This window comes from Cebidichthys violaceus, unplaced genomic scaffold (genome assembly GCF_023349555.1).
Source record: "Cebidichthys violaceus isolate CVI_PGR_0920_01 unplaced genomic scaffold, fCebVio1.0.p SCAF_1, whole genome shotgun sequence".
Lineage (NCBI taxonomy): Eukaryota > Metazoa > Chordata > Actinopteri > Perciformes > Stichaeidae > Cebidichthys > Cebidichthys violaceus.
Window position 1 is genome coordinate 24,220,826 of NW_027176262.1, and position 15,171 is coordinate 24,235,996.

At 44.2% G+C, this 15,171-nt stretch overlaps 1 protein-coding gene across 3 annotated transcripts in view; it reads left to right on the forward strand.

Annotated features, from left to right (window-relative positions):
- tpst1 (tyrosylprotein sulfotransferase 1) overlaps nt 1–15,171 on the forward strand; it is a 32,311-nt gene that overhangs the window by 12,208 nt on the left and 4,932 nt on the right. For all 3 annotated transcript variants that reach the window (XM_068716474.1, XM_068716467.1, XM_068716482.1), the window contains exon 3: nt 5,389–5,587. In XM_068716474.1, coding sequence (XP_068572575.1) covers nt 5,389–5,587 — 199 coding nt within the window. The remainder of the gene's footprint in view (nt 1–5,388; nt 5,588–15,171) is intronic.

Below are 15,171 nucleotides of genomic sequence, written 5' to 3' on the forward strand. Positions count from 1 at the left end.
TTCCTGCGGGCCTTCAAATAAGCATGCACCTCTGGCCTTGAAATAAGTCCGTCCCATGTTTTCACAAAGCCTCCAGACTTTCCATCATTACATCTCATTTGGAAACTAAACATCCTACAGCTCAGCACAGCGAGGAAGCTAGTCATTAGTGAACATGTGAGATTATGTCTGCTCTGCAGTATTGTAAGCAGGGTTCCCTAATGGCCCTGCCCGGTGTCAGAGTTGTTTTGGTTTTAGTGACTTCAGAGGTCGGCCTCTGGAAGTCTTTGAGGAAACGCTGAAGGGTTGCAACCTCATTCCTTGCTTCTGTCTACCCCCCCTCTGTTCCACCCTCATCCTGCCACGTAGCACAGAGCACACACGTCCTCCGGGAGGGCTCCACACTCACTGTTCTACTGGTAGCACTGGAGATCCAACGTTCTCACTGGTTGCAAAAGCACATATTTATTCAACAACTTATCAGTGGTGCAATGTGACATTTACTCAAGTAATGCTGTATTTAAGTACAATTGTGATGCTACTCTCTACTCCACTACATTTCAGAGATTACTTCAACCACACACACACACACACACACACACCCAAACAAAGGCGACGAGGCAATACACAGACAGTAGATGCTAAAAAAATAAACGTAAAACAAAAACAGACCAGTAAGAATAATAAAAATAAATATATATATATATATATATATATCTTAGCACCCCTATTTTCCGCATCCATGCTATGTTCATAAATACAAATAATAAATTAATACATTGACCTATATTTTATAAAATGTCAACATTTTTCAGTACTTTGTTCCTTGAAACTGTCACTGAAAATGTCATATTAGGAAATAAAAGATTGTACTTTCATTGATTAAAACAAATCTTGTCATTAGTAGTTTTGATGATGTATTATAAGCTGCTTATAGCTAATGTTAGCGGCTCATAATTCATCTCTAATATCTAGTTATGTTTCAAACAACTGGATTCATTCAAGTTTCTCACCAACACTATATTTTACGAGATCACACGTGAACATCATGGTAACGTTATAATTTACTTTGGCTCAATACTCATTTTTACTGAGCAGAGCCTGAATGCATCATAACAGAACCTTCATTCTCCTGTCAGTTCAAACACTGACTGGTTGTTTACAGTGTGACATGATCAGAGGTCAGAGACTAGAGAAGCATACGTGATGTCCTGATCTCATATTTTACTGAACATTGGCAGATAGCGATCATCAGTAAATACACCGGATCGGCACAATAAGTGTAATAAATGACATTGATATTAAAGAAAGTGAATCATCTTGTATCTCTACTTATTTTGTAACCGAGATAAATCCTGTGATCCGGCTGAAAGACTCCAAAGCTCATCTTGATGTATTGTGGTTCAGCGATCCTCAGCCCTGCTGGAACAACACTCGACTGCTACGACTCGATGGAGACGACTCGCTCAACTTTCTCCTTGCAGAACGCTAGAATGCTACGCCACTTGAAATAGAAAAACAAACATGAGGCCAAACTGAACAAGATGTCCGCACGGGGGGGGGGGGGGGAGAGAGGGAGAGAGAGAGAGAAAGAGAGAAATTAGAGCTCTTTGGGATCCAGATGCAGATGTGTGGTCATTTAGTGCACACGTCACCCCTCCACAAATTGAATCTGATGAAATATTAATAAATGGGGACACTAACCGGAGCGCTCTGAGCTGCAGAGAGGCGTGGAGACGCTGCTTTGTCTCGCGTGTCTACATCGAGCTACAACCACAGTCGTGGGGACAGTCCAAGTGGCTCTCTGATGCAACATTGATTTTTCGGGCCAAAACAGATTCACAATGTGGTCATCAGCCACAGTGTTGGACACATGTAGCCAGGAACCTAAGTCTACTCTGCGTCAGTTCGTCTAGCTGTAAGCTGTGTCCGTCAGGGTTAAGGTTAGTGAGCGTCTGGTCGATCAAGAGAGAGAGAGAGAGAGAGAGAGAGAGAGAGAGAGAGAGAGAGAGAGAGAGAGAGAGAGAAAGAGAGAATGTATGTGACGAGTATGAAGTTAGCAGTAACGTACCACCTTTGAACATTGCAGTGGTGTGTGTGTGTGTGTGTGTGTGTGTGTGTGTGTGTGTGTGTTCAGTTTATTAGATGCGACAACTCCTCAACACCCAGGCCGTGTTCCTTGTCCCCGGCTGATTAAAGTTAGGAGGGTTAGCAGCTACTCTAGCCTGTAGCTCACATGATGAGTTACAGGACATGACCCAGTCTCCTTTTGGTCTCTGGAGTAAGTGTTTCAAAAAAATGGCAAAAGCAGAGACTACACACACACACACACACACACACACACACACACACACACACACACACACACACAAACTCTTGCTGTAAATCACGAGCCGGACTGCGCTGCTCTGCAAGGTCAGGATGAGTCGCGGCTAGCTCTGTAGCACCGGCACCCGGTGTGTGTGTGTGTGTGTGTGTGTGTGTGTGTGTGTGTGTGTGTGTGTGTGTGTGTGTGTGTGTGTGTGTGTGTTGGCCTCACAGCGAAGTCTTTAATTCCCTCTATGAGGACGACACGGCTGCTCTTCAGCAGGCGAGAGTATTGAAAACATTCTGTTCAGAGTCAGTATGTCATCTTTTATAGTGACCGATACGACAACCTAACAGTTCTAACGATGACTTTGAATACAAGTTTCATTTTGATCAGGAGTTCCTCTCTTTCTGACTAACGAATGAGATGAGATGCTTTGCTGACATTTTAACGTTCTACGTCGTGTTTTCCCCGATCAAACGGAGGGTAGTTTGCAGTAGAGGTTTTAATGATTAACCATTGAACCATGCGATAAGTTAAACAAAGAAATGCCAAAAATATAAAGCCAGAGGGTAATGACTTAAAGCAGGATAGCTGTAGTCCACTTCAAAGGTCAGCCAACCGTCGGTGTGCCTGAGCTGTTGCTGGCTTCAGAGCTAATCCCCTTCAGTCTCTCCATCAGCGGTGTGACGGTGGAGAAGCAGTAACGCAGCGTGGGTCTAATCACAGGTCTTGAGGAGTCGTAGCAAATTATTCACCGACAAATAGCCAGCGCACATTCACAGCTACAATCGTACTGCTGGTTCCACACTCGTCACAAACGGACTCTCTCTTTCCACCAGACGCTCGCTAACGTCACATCCGTCTTTTATTACACTGAGAGGTGGAGCCGAGGTGGAGCCGAGGTGGAGCCGAGGCGGGCGGCTAGCGACCTGGTGCCCACCTTCCACTCAAAGCGGCCACGCCCACCATTATGCATAACTTCAAGCCATAATAATACAATTTAAATGGATGAGTTAATTAAAGGCCCCCATTCAAATGCAAATGTTTATAATTGTATCGCTAGCCTTGCTTGACCGTCATCATCTGAAGGTTTTCTTTCCCTGCTAGAGACCAGGCTTCTTTTTTTTTCTCGGGATCTCTTGGGTTTTCTGTGGAACGGTGCACTCCACCGTGCCCCTCCGACCCGTGGTGCTGCATGAGCTCCTGAGAACTCTGGGGAAGCAGCTTTGAGCCGTCGGTGGTGGTAGAGTTAAGCAGAAACGCGTATGAGCTATCAAAGTCCAGGTTCTTTACTCTGTAGCGTCCTACAGCTTCGGGTCTCTATCGTCAAGAACATCTCAGTGGGCTGGCAGCCAGGCCCCCTTGCGGGACTTCGTCTTGCATTAACGTCAATTACCTGACCTTGATTTAGCGGAGGCCCCGCCTCGCCGAGCCACTCGCTCCATTACTTATCCCAGAGCGGGGAGCCGTCCTACCCCTCCTACCCTCCGTCCTATTTGTGATCTTGATATCTCTATCCGATTCGCTCTTATCAGCTGTTGGTGATACAGAACACCACCTTGGGTAAAGAAGGCCTAGCAATGAATAATTGACAAGCCAGAGGCCATTAAGAGCATCAGGCTGAAGGGAAGTGGTCATGTGACGGGCGGAAAGGTTTTTTGTCACATCACATTTAGAACCAAGAAGGGGGATGTGTGTGTGTGTGTGTGTGTGTGTGTGTGTGTGTGTGTGTGTGTGTGTGTGTGTGTGTGTGTGTGCGTGCATCACTTGTTCAGCAGTGTGGGTGCAAATGATTTTAGATTGATGACGGGAATCACACAGATGGGATATTTATATCTCGTTTTACTACGCTGTTGAGTAGAGGTGCAACGCATCATAACGCTGACGGTTCGGATCCTATCGGGGATTTGAGTCACGGATTGGATCGGCTCAATGAAAAAAAGAGTTATGGTGCCAATACCAATGGCAATGATTGATGATCCATATTGCCAGATAGAGATTGTTTGTGTTTGTTTTGTTAAAGCAGCTGTAATTTAAGGCTCAAGACCTTGGACGTCAGTATAAACTACCAACATATATAGTTTAGGTTTAGTTTTGTTTCAGGGTTGATAGGCTAAAAACAAAGCTTGAGTCAAAAATGGCGGCAACTCTATCTCCTTGAGTGCGAGTATTATATATATTATAGGTTGTTATATTATACATGAGTATGATATACTCAAAGATGACCCGCTCAACCTCTTAGCATCAGAAGTTGAGTGGGTAGTCTTTCAATCAGAAGACCGACGATCCCAGCTCTTCCAGTCCACTGACGTGTGCCCAAATCCTCCAGATGCATTATGGGCAGTGGGTGTGCCTGGTTAGTCCTGATGGGCAGGTGGCACCTTGATGGTGAAGCTGAGCTGCATTTGCTATCCTCCGTCTGTATCTTTCTATCTTCCCCCTCGACGCTCGGCAGCCTCGGGTCTTGATGGAGTTACCTAAAGTGATTCCTCGCCCGTCTTTTGCAGAGTGGATTTTTGGTTGTTGGCCCGTCTCTCAGAAACCATCTCCACCGTTCCCCTGAGATGACGAAACCAGCTCACTGTATTAATCATGCAGGAGAGTATACCCGTACAGTGTAAAGATTCAATTGCAAAGTAAATGGATTAGAGGAAAGTGAACTGCCATATTGATGTTCAGAGTCAGACGGGAAACACGGGGATGGTGGAGCTGGACTGCAGACACTAAATGGGTGTGTGTGTGTGTGTGTGTGTGTGTGTGTGTGTGTGTGTGTGTGTGTGTGTGTGTGTGTGTGTGTGTGTGTGTGTGTGTGTGTGTGTGTGTGTGTGTGTGTGTGTGAAGAGAGCAACCAACAAAAAGGAAATGAAGTGGCTTTAATTTCGGCAAAAATGAAATGCTCTTCAACAGAGATGGTATCGTTTGGTTCTTTATTGATACTCTTATCTGTTCTTTTCCATTGTGAAACCCATTTAAAAAAAGAAACCATTCAGAGCAGCATTTAACAGTAATGTTAACGGCAAAGTCAGTAAAATCTCATTGGAAACAAATCTAAGATGATGAATGATGAGCGCTGAAAACATTCGTCTGTTTCTTGCTAGGGTGGAGAGGTCCACAGACCAGGTCATCAAGCCCGTCAATGTGGAGGCATTGTCCAAGTGGGTGGGAAAGATCCCAGCTGATGTTGTGAGGGACATGGCTGTCATCGCCCCCATGCTGTCCAGACTGGGCTACGACCCTCATGCCAACCCCCCCAACTATGGCCGGCCTGACCCCAAGGTCCTGGACAACACCAGAAGGGTGAGTACCGACCCGAGCGATGCGTCCTTTCATTATTAACCTTATGAATCTTAATAGTTTATCCTTATTGAAGTCACGGTTTTGTAAAGGACACGTGTTTGTTTGGTCATTATGAAGCTACAGCCAGCAGTTGGTTAGCTTAGCCCAGCACAAACACAAAGGTTGTTGTTCAGGCACCGGCCAAGAAGTAGTCCAGCACATAACTCTCTATAAAACCACTCTAGTTGTTATGCTAAGCTAAGCTAACCCTCTGCTGGCTGTAGCTTCATACACGCATCACAAATGATAAAGGGAACACTTAATCATCACAGTACACCAAGTCAATTAAACTTGATGTCCTGGCGTCAGATGCACCGATGATTAACGTCCCGCAGGTTCTCAATTGGATTGAGCTCTGGGGAACATGAAGTCCATGGCGTCGATGCCTGCGTCATTCAGGAACTGCCTGCACACTTGAGGCCGGGCGGCGTCCTGCACCAGGAGGAACCCAGATCCCGCTGCACCAGCGCAAGGTCTGACAATGGGTCTTGAGGATTTCAGGGTACCGTTCGTACAACCCTCCAAGGATACGCCTCCCCAGACCAGCACTGACCCACCGCCAAACCGCTCGTGCTGGACGATGATGGTCTGACGTTTTCTGGCAAGTGCCAATCCAGCTGCACAGTGCAGCTGGATTGTGAGGTGGGTTGTGAGCACAGGTCCGACTAGAGCAGGTTGGGCCCTCATGGAGTCTGTTTCTGTTGGTTTGGAAACATGCACATGAGTATCCCGCTGGAGGTCATTCTGTAGAGTTCTGGCAGTGCTCCCACTGTTCCTCCTTGCTCAAAGGAGCAGATACCGGTCGTTGCCCTTCTCCGGCCCCGTCCAGCTCTCCTCGTGTAACGGCCTGTCTCCTGGTATCTCCTCCACGTTACTGAGACTGTGCTGGGAGACACGGCAAACCTTTTTTGCGACGGCTCGTATGGATGTGTCATCCTGGAGGATTTGGACGACCTGTGCAAAACAAATGCAAAAACCAGCCAGGGAGAGTAAGGAGAAAGAAATGGTCTGTGCTGCTGCCTCTCCTGTCCACCTGTTGGCGCCTTCATTTGCACTAAATCAGGTGCTGTTGATTCACAATTGCTTGTGCTACCTAACTGGCCAGATCGATATCTAAGACGTTTAATTGTCTTTGTGTTACACTGTGATGATTAAGTGTTCCCTTAATTCTTTTGAGCAGTGTCTGTAGTGTACAGATGTGAGAGATATTGAACTCTCAGCAAGAATGTGAACAAGCACTTTAATGAAGAATGACACACTATTCCTATAAACAGGCTGTACAAACAGAATATACTGATGTGTGTATTCTCCAAAGTAAAGTATTTTATTCATGTAGTCATTAATATGTACTGTGCTCTCCACAAAATGGTTTTCGTGTTCCACTAGAAACTGTAAACGGTTGTATATCGTCTGTGGTTAACCCCGATAGTGATGTCATCACGGTTACCTCAGCTTGGGCCCCTCCCCTAAGTTTCCCCCTCAGCACTTGTCTCATGATGTCATGATCTCTTTGGCTGCAGCTCCCACGACGGGGTCACACATTTAGCCTGCTAGGGGATGCATCAGCCAGCGCCAAGCCAACACCGATTTACCTGTGATCTAAGACTTTTGTTGGAAAGCTCCGGCTAATGGTGTCAAGTACGGGGGTCGTCTCAGAGGGCCTCTTTGACACGTGTGTGTGTGTGTGTGTGTGTGTGTGTGTGTGTGTGTGTGTGTGTGTGTGCATGAGCTTAGCCTCGCTTACGGTTATAATGGTCGAGAAAACCCAGATTTTGATCAATTCTGTCCACATTTTGGCAAATTCCATATTAGGTTGTGTTTTTACAGCTCATTCCATTTCTATCATCAAATTCCGTGATTTCCGTCTACATTTTCCGCTTTTTAAACTTTGTTCCTGTGCATGAGGACGGTTTTCTTTGCTTTGGCGATGACGTCCTTGCAGGTGACAAACCCTTTTGCTATTTTTGGAGCAGAAAATGTTTTATTGAATCTTTTTCCTCAGGCTGAGTTATCAGGTGACATGCTCTGCAGTCTGACGCACTTCTGTTTTATTTTGATCTCTCGAGGTCTGTGGAGGTCACGGTTTCAAGGTCTTCCTTGCACTTGGAGCCCCAATTTCTCTATTTGAAGAATTGGACGATTAAAAAAAGGTGCTTAACATCAGTCGGTCACGATTGTACTAATTTTGAGACGTTGGTAAATTTGTATAAATGATCAAGACAACTAGGAAGAAGATGACTTCACATTGCACAAGGTCGCTGGAGACGTGAGCTGAGCATCGAGGAAAAGAGCATCTGTCGTCTCCATTAGTTTGAAATTCCCTCCTGTTTACTTGATAGTAAATGTTTGATGGTAGCATGAAACGGCACTGTACTTTAGTCATTGTTGATGTGAAAACAGGATTGACAAATGGTGAAATGTGTCTCTAAGTGTTGTTTGCGGTTTGGTGGTGATACAGGCTGAAGAATGTCTGTTCATCTACTGTTGGCATGTGTTCTTCTACCCTGTTTCACTGCTCAAAACGTCCAAACATTTCTGGATGATTTGTCGCTTCCAAGCACACAGGCTGGAACTCTTCCCAGGTGTCTGGATAGTTTCCTTAAACATGATTCATACTTCCACACTTATATTTCCATGAAAACCTGAATAATAAAATGCAAACGTACCACAGATAACCGGGGGAAATGCTATGAAGCCAGAGCAGCAAATGTAGAGTTCTTTGATGCTGAGTTGTTGCTTGTGAAAGTGGAAATGGTTTGGGCTGGAGCCTTTAGTTCCAACTAAGGAAAATCTCAATGTTACAAAAATATCTTGGAGAATCTAAAGCTTCCAACTTTGGGGAAAAAAAATGTCTTCCTGTTTAAAAAGTACCATGTGCACAAAGCAAGGTCGGTAGTATAGCTGAACTGCTGCTGTGTTCTTGAGGCTGATAAACAAGACTTCAGTAGATAGCATGCTAGTGGCTCTGTGAGGCTGTACTTAGGCACTGCAGCGCTTTCAGCTAAAGGTCAGCTGGCACAGTGACAATGCCAACATGCTGATGATTATCAGATTTCATGTCAGCTGTGTTCACCATCACAGTTTGGCATATTGCAATTTGCTAATAGGCTCCATACACAGCTGAGGCAGATGGGAATGTAATGCATGTTGCAGGTCATAAATCAAAGTACTGGATGAATTATAATTTTGATCCATCCAATAGTTGTCTAGACATTCAGACTGGTCACATCCAACATTCGTAGCGATACCTACAGAAAATAATGCCCCATAGTTTGTAGATATCCCTTAAAATTATTGTTTATGTTATGCACATAATCGTAAACGAGGAAGTATAAAGACGGCAAAAGTCTTCAGTAGTCAGTTTAACCAAAACAACGATCTTTTCCCTAAACCTAACTAAGTATGTTTGTTGCCTGAAGGTGGAAGTTCATTTTGCCCGTATGCATTTTAATGAGCGGAAATTGACACTTATTGTTGGCTTTTGTAGGAAAACGCACAAAAATGTCTCTTTGTAAGATTTGTTGAGACATTTCACCCAAACCCACCGATGTGAATAGTGTGGTGGCACAAGAGGAACAGATCAGAGGATCACCAGAGGAGCGGAGGCTGTAATAATACCCACATTTGTGAAACAACTTGGGTTTAATGTTTTAGATGTCCACGTAGCATGAAATGCTTAATTATCTCATCTTTGTACGGGAAATGTGACTATTGAAACAATGGTAGTGTCAAGCTATGAGATGCGAGATGCAATAGGCAGTTGTTATCCTTGATTTCCATTTCCACGGCCCTCTATTAACCCGTGCAGTGTTGTACTGTATACGTATGCACAGTGTGTGAGAGAGAACAAGGTACGGATGCATTAAAGAGTACATCTATGTTCTTGTAGCTAGTATTACTCTGTCTCGTCAGTGTCATGGCGTAGCTCACAGTGAAGCCAGTTATCTCCTTGTGCCATATTAGTGCTGTGTGTTTGTGTGTCCGTTATCATGCAGTAGCAACACCATGTCCTGCTGTTTGCCATTTCAGCAGGAAGTACCTCACTGGCCAGATAACGCAGTGACTTGTACTGTTCATCAGCACAATTATGCAACCGTGAAGGGCGAGAATCTGCACTCTCGGTGAAACCTAAATATCCGAGGTGGAATGTTAACTGTTGGGGGAGGGGATGCAGCAGAGAACAGGCATTTGATATCGCTGTAGTTCTTTTCTATAGTAAGCTGTTCAGACTGACTTTGTAAATAACACCAGGCAGAGCGAGGACGCAGAGATGGAATGAATGTGGTGCAATTCTTCATGTCGTCGAGCCATTTGGAGTGTAAGATGATTATTATTATTATTTAGAATGTTATTTTTTATTGTTTCATGTGTCTGACCACAAACAGATGGAAACTACGGACCAGGTGGCAGAGATGGATTAAAGCTACGGTTGGTAATCTTGAGAAACTAGCAAGAGTAAGCTAGACTTTGAAAGTTATCCAACCGAAAACACCCAGCCCAGTGTTGCCGACTCTTTTTCAATAACGCATTCCAGGAGTTGCAATATTACTTATTCAAAGTTCAAATGTTGGCTTGTTTTGTTCGATGAATGTGAGAAATGTCTATTTAGTTGAACGTAGAGACACATGTATGGATATGGCTGTTTGGTTCCGTCATTGTCGCTGGATGAATCACCAGGAAACTGAAACTCTTGGAAAAAGAGATGCCGCTGTTTCCAGAACGACCTCCAGACTCAACCACTCTCTAGTTCATCCTACTCCATCAGGGTAACCCTCTCCCTCACTAAAAAACTATGTCATTCATGGTATTTTCATGCACTAGGTATTATTTAGAAAGAGTGGTCCTTTCTAAATACTGTGGATCTTACTAAATTCAAGACCACGATCCATTAGTTTGGTAGTACCCCCCCCCCCCCCCCCCCAAGAAAAATAGAAAATGTTTGCGCTGCATTGCATCTGGCAACCAGCCCTGAGCTAAACCACTATATGAAGAAGCCACATGTGGAAATGCTCTCTCTGCTGTCTTGAATTTTCACCCAGCACCGTCCAAATATTTACCATCCGTCTCATCTCTTCTTTGGCCCCGATTTCACCGCAGAATATGCAGCTTCTCAGAGGAGAAATATTTTGGAAGCAGTCACCAGAACAACATGTTTGTATTGTGGGGAGATCTGGAAAATGAAGGAACCTTGGCCTTATCTCGAAGATACTCAGTTTTTTGTGACTGTGAGTGAGGACCAGTGTTGAAGGTAATCACTCTAAGCTGTGTCGGCCCTGCGGTCCAAGAAGTGAAGGTATATATCTCCCTAAAACCTCTGAGTCGACATTGGTTTGACCCAGACATCTTCCAGGGATTCATTTAAAGACAACGACTTGACTTTGTTAAAGTGACGACGCCTGGGCTCTTTGTCAAGGCTCCATCTCTGACTGCTGGTCAGTAGAGGTTGTTCCGTCGTGATGTAAAGGAGGCTCATCTGGCCTGGTCTTAAAGCCACAATCAATAGCTTTTAAGTGGCGGTGCAGTTGTTCTGATTCCTGGTGAGAAAGGGATATTGGAATCAATAAGTTCTCAGTTTCTCCACAATAACAGTAATGAGTCAGTGGAGAGATGAGAAACGAATGCCTGTAGAGTTGTGCTTTGGGTCCGCTGCTGGATATTTTCTTCATATTGATGCAAGGTCAGTTAATGATGCGCAGGCTTATCCTAGCGCATTGATCCAGGGCCATCATCATTTCCCAGCCATCGAGGAGCCTTCGGCTCTTATGCTGCGATTAACGCGTTGATCGCCGGGGACCTTTTGTGGTCATTTGCGTGAACCGCGCCGGAGAGGGGGCGTGGCTTATCGCCCTGGACGGCTGTGATGTGAAGGAGAGTATGGAGCGCGCAGACGGGGGAAGCTGTCAGCATTTAGTGGGCTCAAAGAGTAGGATTTCCAGGCGACTGTACAGCAAAGGAGCAGAATCAAACTTTGTGGATGATAAATCGGGAAACTTCACTGGACCACTGCAAGAAAGAGCCACCATCTAAACGGACTGTGGTGAGAGAGCGTGGCTTCTACAGATTACGTAACAGCGCCGCCACACTTCCACCTGTGGATATTATTATTTTTGGTCTTGGGGATTTCTTTATCATCGGACTTTTTCAGTTGAATAATTGTATAATTTGTGAATGTTAAGCTTGTTTATTGTGTTGGAGTATAAGTAGTAGCCTCACAGCTTTCTTTTCTCACTGTATGCCTACCAGGTCAGAATTCATTTTATTTATGTATATATATATAACACGCAATTAACACTTATCGCCTCAGGACACCGAGATCTTCCAGATTTCACCTTTAAATCAAGAACTACATAATCAAAGATTAAGTTAACAGGATAATCAATCTGAACCAAAACTGATACTAATTTCTATTTTTTTTTTAATACTAATTACACTCTTGAAGAGTTTCAGTGTGCAGTTCAGATAGAAGCTTGTTTGAGGTAACAATATCGCTGGAATCATTCCACCCAGATAGTGTGGAAGTAGACTGCTGTGCAGCTGAAACATTCTCCCCTCACGATTGTGGCTCGACACTGGCAGCTTCTCAAAGATACTGGGCTGTTGCCACATTGAACCTCCTGGGATTGGGGCTTAGTCACAGGGAGCTCCAGCCATAATACTGAGAACGAACCACCGCCGGGTTTAGTTTGGCACACTGGACTGACCTGCTGCTTGTACTAGCAGGCACCTTGGCTGACCCAATGGTGCTGGTTTCTCCCTGAGTGGGCTCTGCTGAGGCATGCAGTGATAGCTTTCAGGGTTTCTGCTCAGTAATGCAGTGGTAGTTTTCAGGGTTTCTGCTCAGTAATGCAGTGGTAGTTTACAGGATTTCTGCTCAGTAATGCAGTGGTAGTTTTCAGGGTTTCTGCTCAGTAATGCAGTGGTAGTTTTCAGGGTTTCTGCTCAGTAATGCAGTGGTAGTTTTCAGGGTTTCTGCTCATAATGCAGTGGTAGTTTACAGGATTTCTGCTCAGTAATGCCGTGGTAGTTTTCAGGGTTTCTGCTCAGTAATGCAGTGGTAGTTTACAGGATTTCTGCTCAGTAATGCAGTGGTAGTTTTCAGGGTTTCTGCTCAGTAATGCAGTGGTAGTTTTCAGGGTTTCTGCTCAGTAATGCAGTGGTAGTTTTCAGGCTTTCTGCTCAGTAATGCAGTGGTAGTTTTCAGGCTTTCTGCTCAGTAATGCAGTGGTAGTTTTCAGGGTTTCTGCTCAGTAATGCAGTGGTAGTTTTCAGGGTTTCTGCTCAGTAATGCAGTGGTAGTTTTCAGGGTTTCTGCTCATAATGCAGTGGTAGTTTACAGGATTTCTGCTCAGTAATGCCGTGGTAGTTTTCAGGGTTTCTGCTCAGTAATGCAGTGGTAGTTTACAGGATTTCTGCTCAGTAATGCAGTGGTAGTTTTCAGGGTTTCTGCTCAGTAATGCAGTGGTAGTTTTCGGGGTTTCTGCTCAGTAATGCCGTGGTAGTTTTCAGGGTTTCTGCTCAGTAATGCCGTGGTAGTTTTCAGGGTTTCTGCTCAGTAATGCAGTGGTAGTTTTCAGGATTTCTGCTCAGTAATGCTGTGATTTGATTCTTGTTGAGTTAAGTCAACTTCATTGCCATTTAGTTTTTAGGAACATGTCTTGGTGAGCTCATAATGCAGGACAGACAGGACAACATATGCAGCATTTTGAAATTGTATAAGTAAAACATTAAAATAAAGCAAACATTTAGTGTGGATCCTTATTATTAATTAATGTTTTCATGTTAACTGAGGTTGTTCATTACTTACCTTTATTTGTACTTGAGAGAGTAATTCTACAGCTTAACCCTTTTTTACCTGTAATCCTTTTAAAAGAAGGAATTGAATGGAGACCTTGTCTTGGATAACCAGGAGGGAAAACCTGTAAAAAGAGAATCATATGAGAATAGACTGTATTCTTCAGTTAAGGTCTTTTCTACGAGTTGTCAGTGGCATTCAAATGTACATTATTACTAAATCAAGTGAGTTAATGAGCAAGTAGAAAAGGACTTTATTTTTGTTAATGCATGTTTAATGCATTTTCATAAAAAATTATTTTATATACATTTTAATATACATGTTGAAGAAGTTATTGGTGATATTTCATTCATATTGTTTAAGGTGGAACATATTCAAATAATGTGTAAAAAGGTCATTTTAAATGCTGAAATACCTATCACTTGTTGTGATATATAGTAATTTGTCTCACTGGAAATGAAGTATGTTATTGGTTATACATTAAAAGATATTCTAAATAAACAAAAGAAGTTAATGAGGTCTCATGTTAGAAATACAGAGAACAGAATAACTTTCACTATTGGTGTAGGTTGGATTTTTTTAACTACTAAAGCCCAGTGAGAGTGTGGGCGTTCATGGAAGCGGTGGGCCCACTGACTAGCTCCATTCCAATGAGAAGTAGTAGTAGTAGTCGTCGTAGTAGTAGTCGTAGTAGTAGTAGTAGTAGTAGTAGTACGCCCCATCCTCACACGAGGAAAGCAGCAGAGCTGAAGGTCAACAGTGACGAAGCAGTTATGTCTGACTGTGTCTGAGGCGGCGTTCCCCTCAGTTTCATAAAGAACCCAACATATTTTTACGCTTCTCAAAAGCGGTCTGCCCGCAGGATTTAACTTGACTGGTCAGGGACTTGGTGTGGGAGGATCTCCTCGTGAGACCTCTCCCAACCATCATTATCATCAAAACCATTGTTATTTTTTAATTTCCTGCAAAGTAAGGGACTAGGTCTCCACCCGACAGCGACAATGTACAAAGTGCAGCGCGTTACGTTTCCTCAATGCTGAAAGGCAATAATACTGCTGGCTGTTCAACTCAATATATGTCATTCAACCCAGGGATAATGACAGGAAGGCAGCACAGTAGCATTTCTGTCAGACAGCTGATTGGGGACTAAGCCCTGTATTAGCAGGCAGAGGTCCCTTTGATTATGCTAAGCAGTGTTTCACCTGGCTTTATCCGACCCAATAGAAGAGGCTGTAAATCCTCCACCAAATTAATATTTCTCCTCTCAGGAGCATTTCAGCCGATGCCTCAGAGGTAGTACACCTTGAGGTCAGAGTCTGCTGCAGAAGAGCAGGATTGGCTTCATGTTACTGTAGTGATCCCAACATGCAGACATAAAGTCTGGCTTTTCCTAGAGTCAGCTCTTCCCTTCCGTCTGTCCTCTCTCTGAAGATTGATCTGGAGCATGCAGAGCAGACGGCTGTGCTGCTCTGTTTCTTAATGACACCACACATTCTTCTGCCCTGAGCGTCTGACCTAGTGCACAACCAGAGGTCATTCTGCTCTGCCTCTCTCTCTCTCTCTCTCTCTCTTTCTCTCTCTCTCTCTCTCTCTCTCTCTCTCTCTCTGTCTCTCTGTCTCTCTGTCTGGCCTTCGTACACTTGGAAACTTGCAAAATGGCAGCCATGAGGAAATCATAAACATGCGCTTGCCTCTCTGGCTCTACTGTTTGGAAATATTGTCAGGTAAAGTTGAGTTTCTGGCCCTGTGTCAC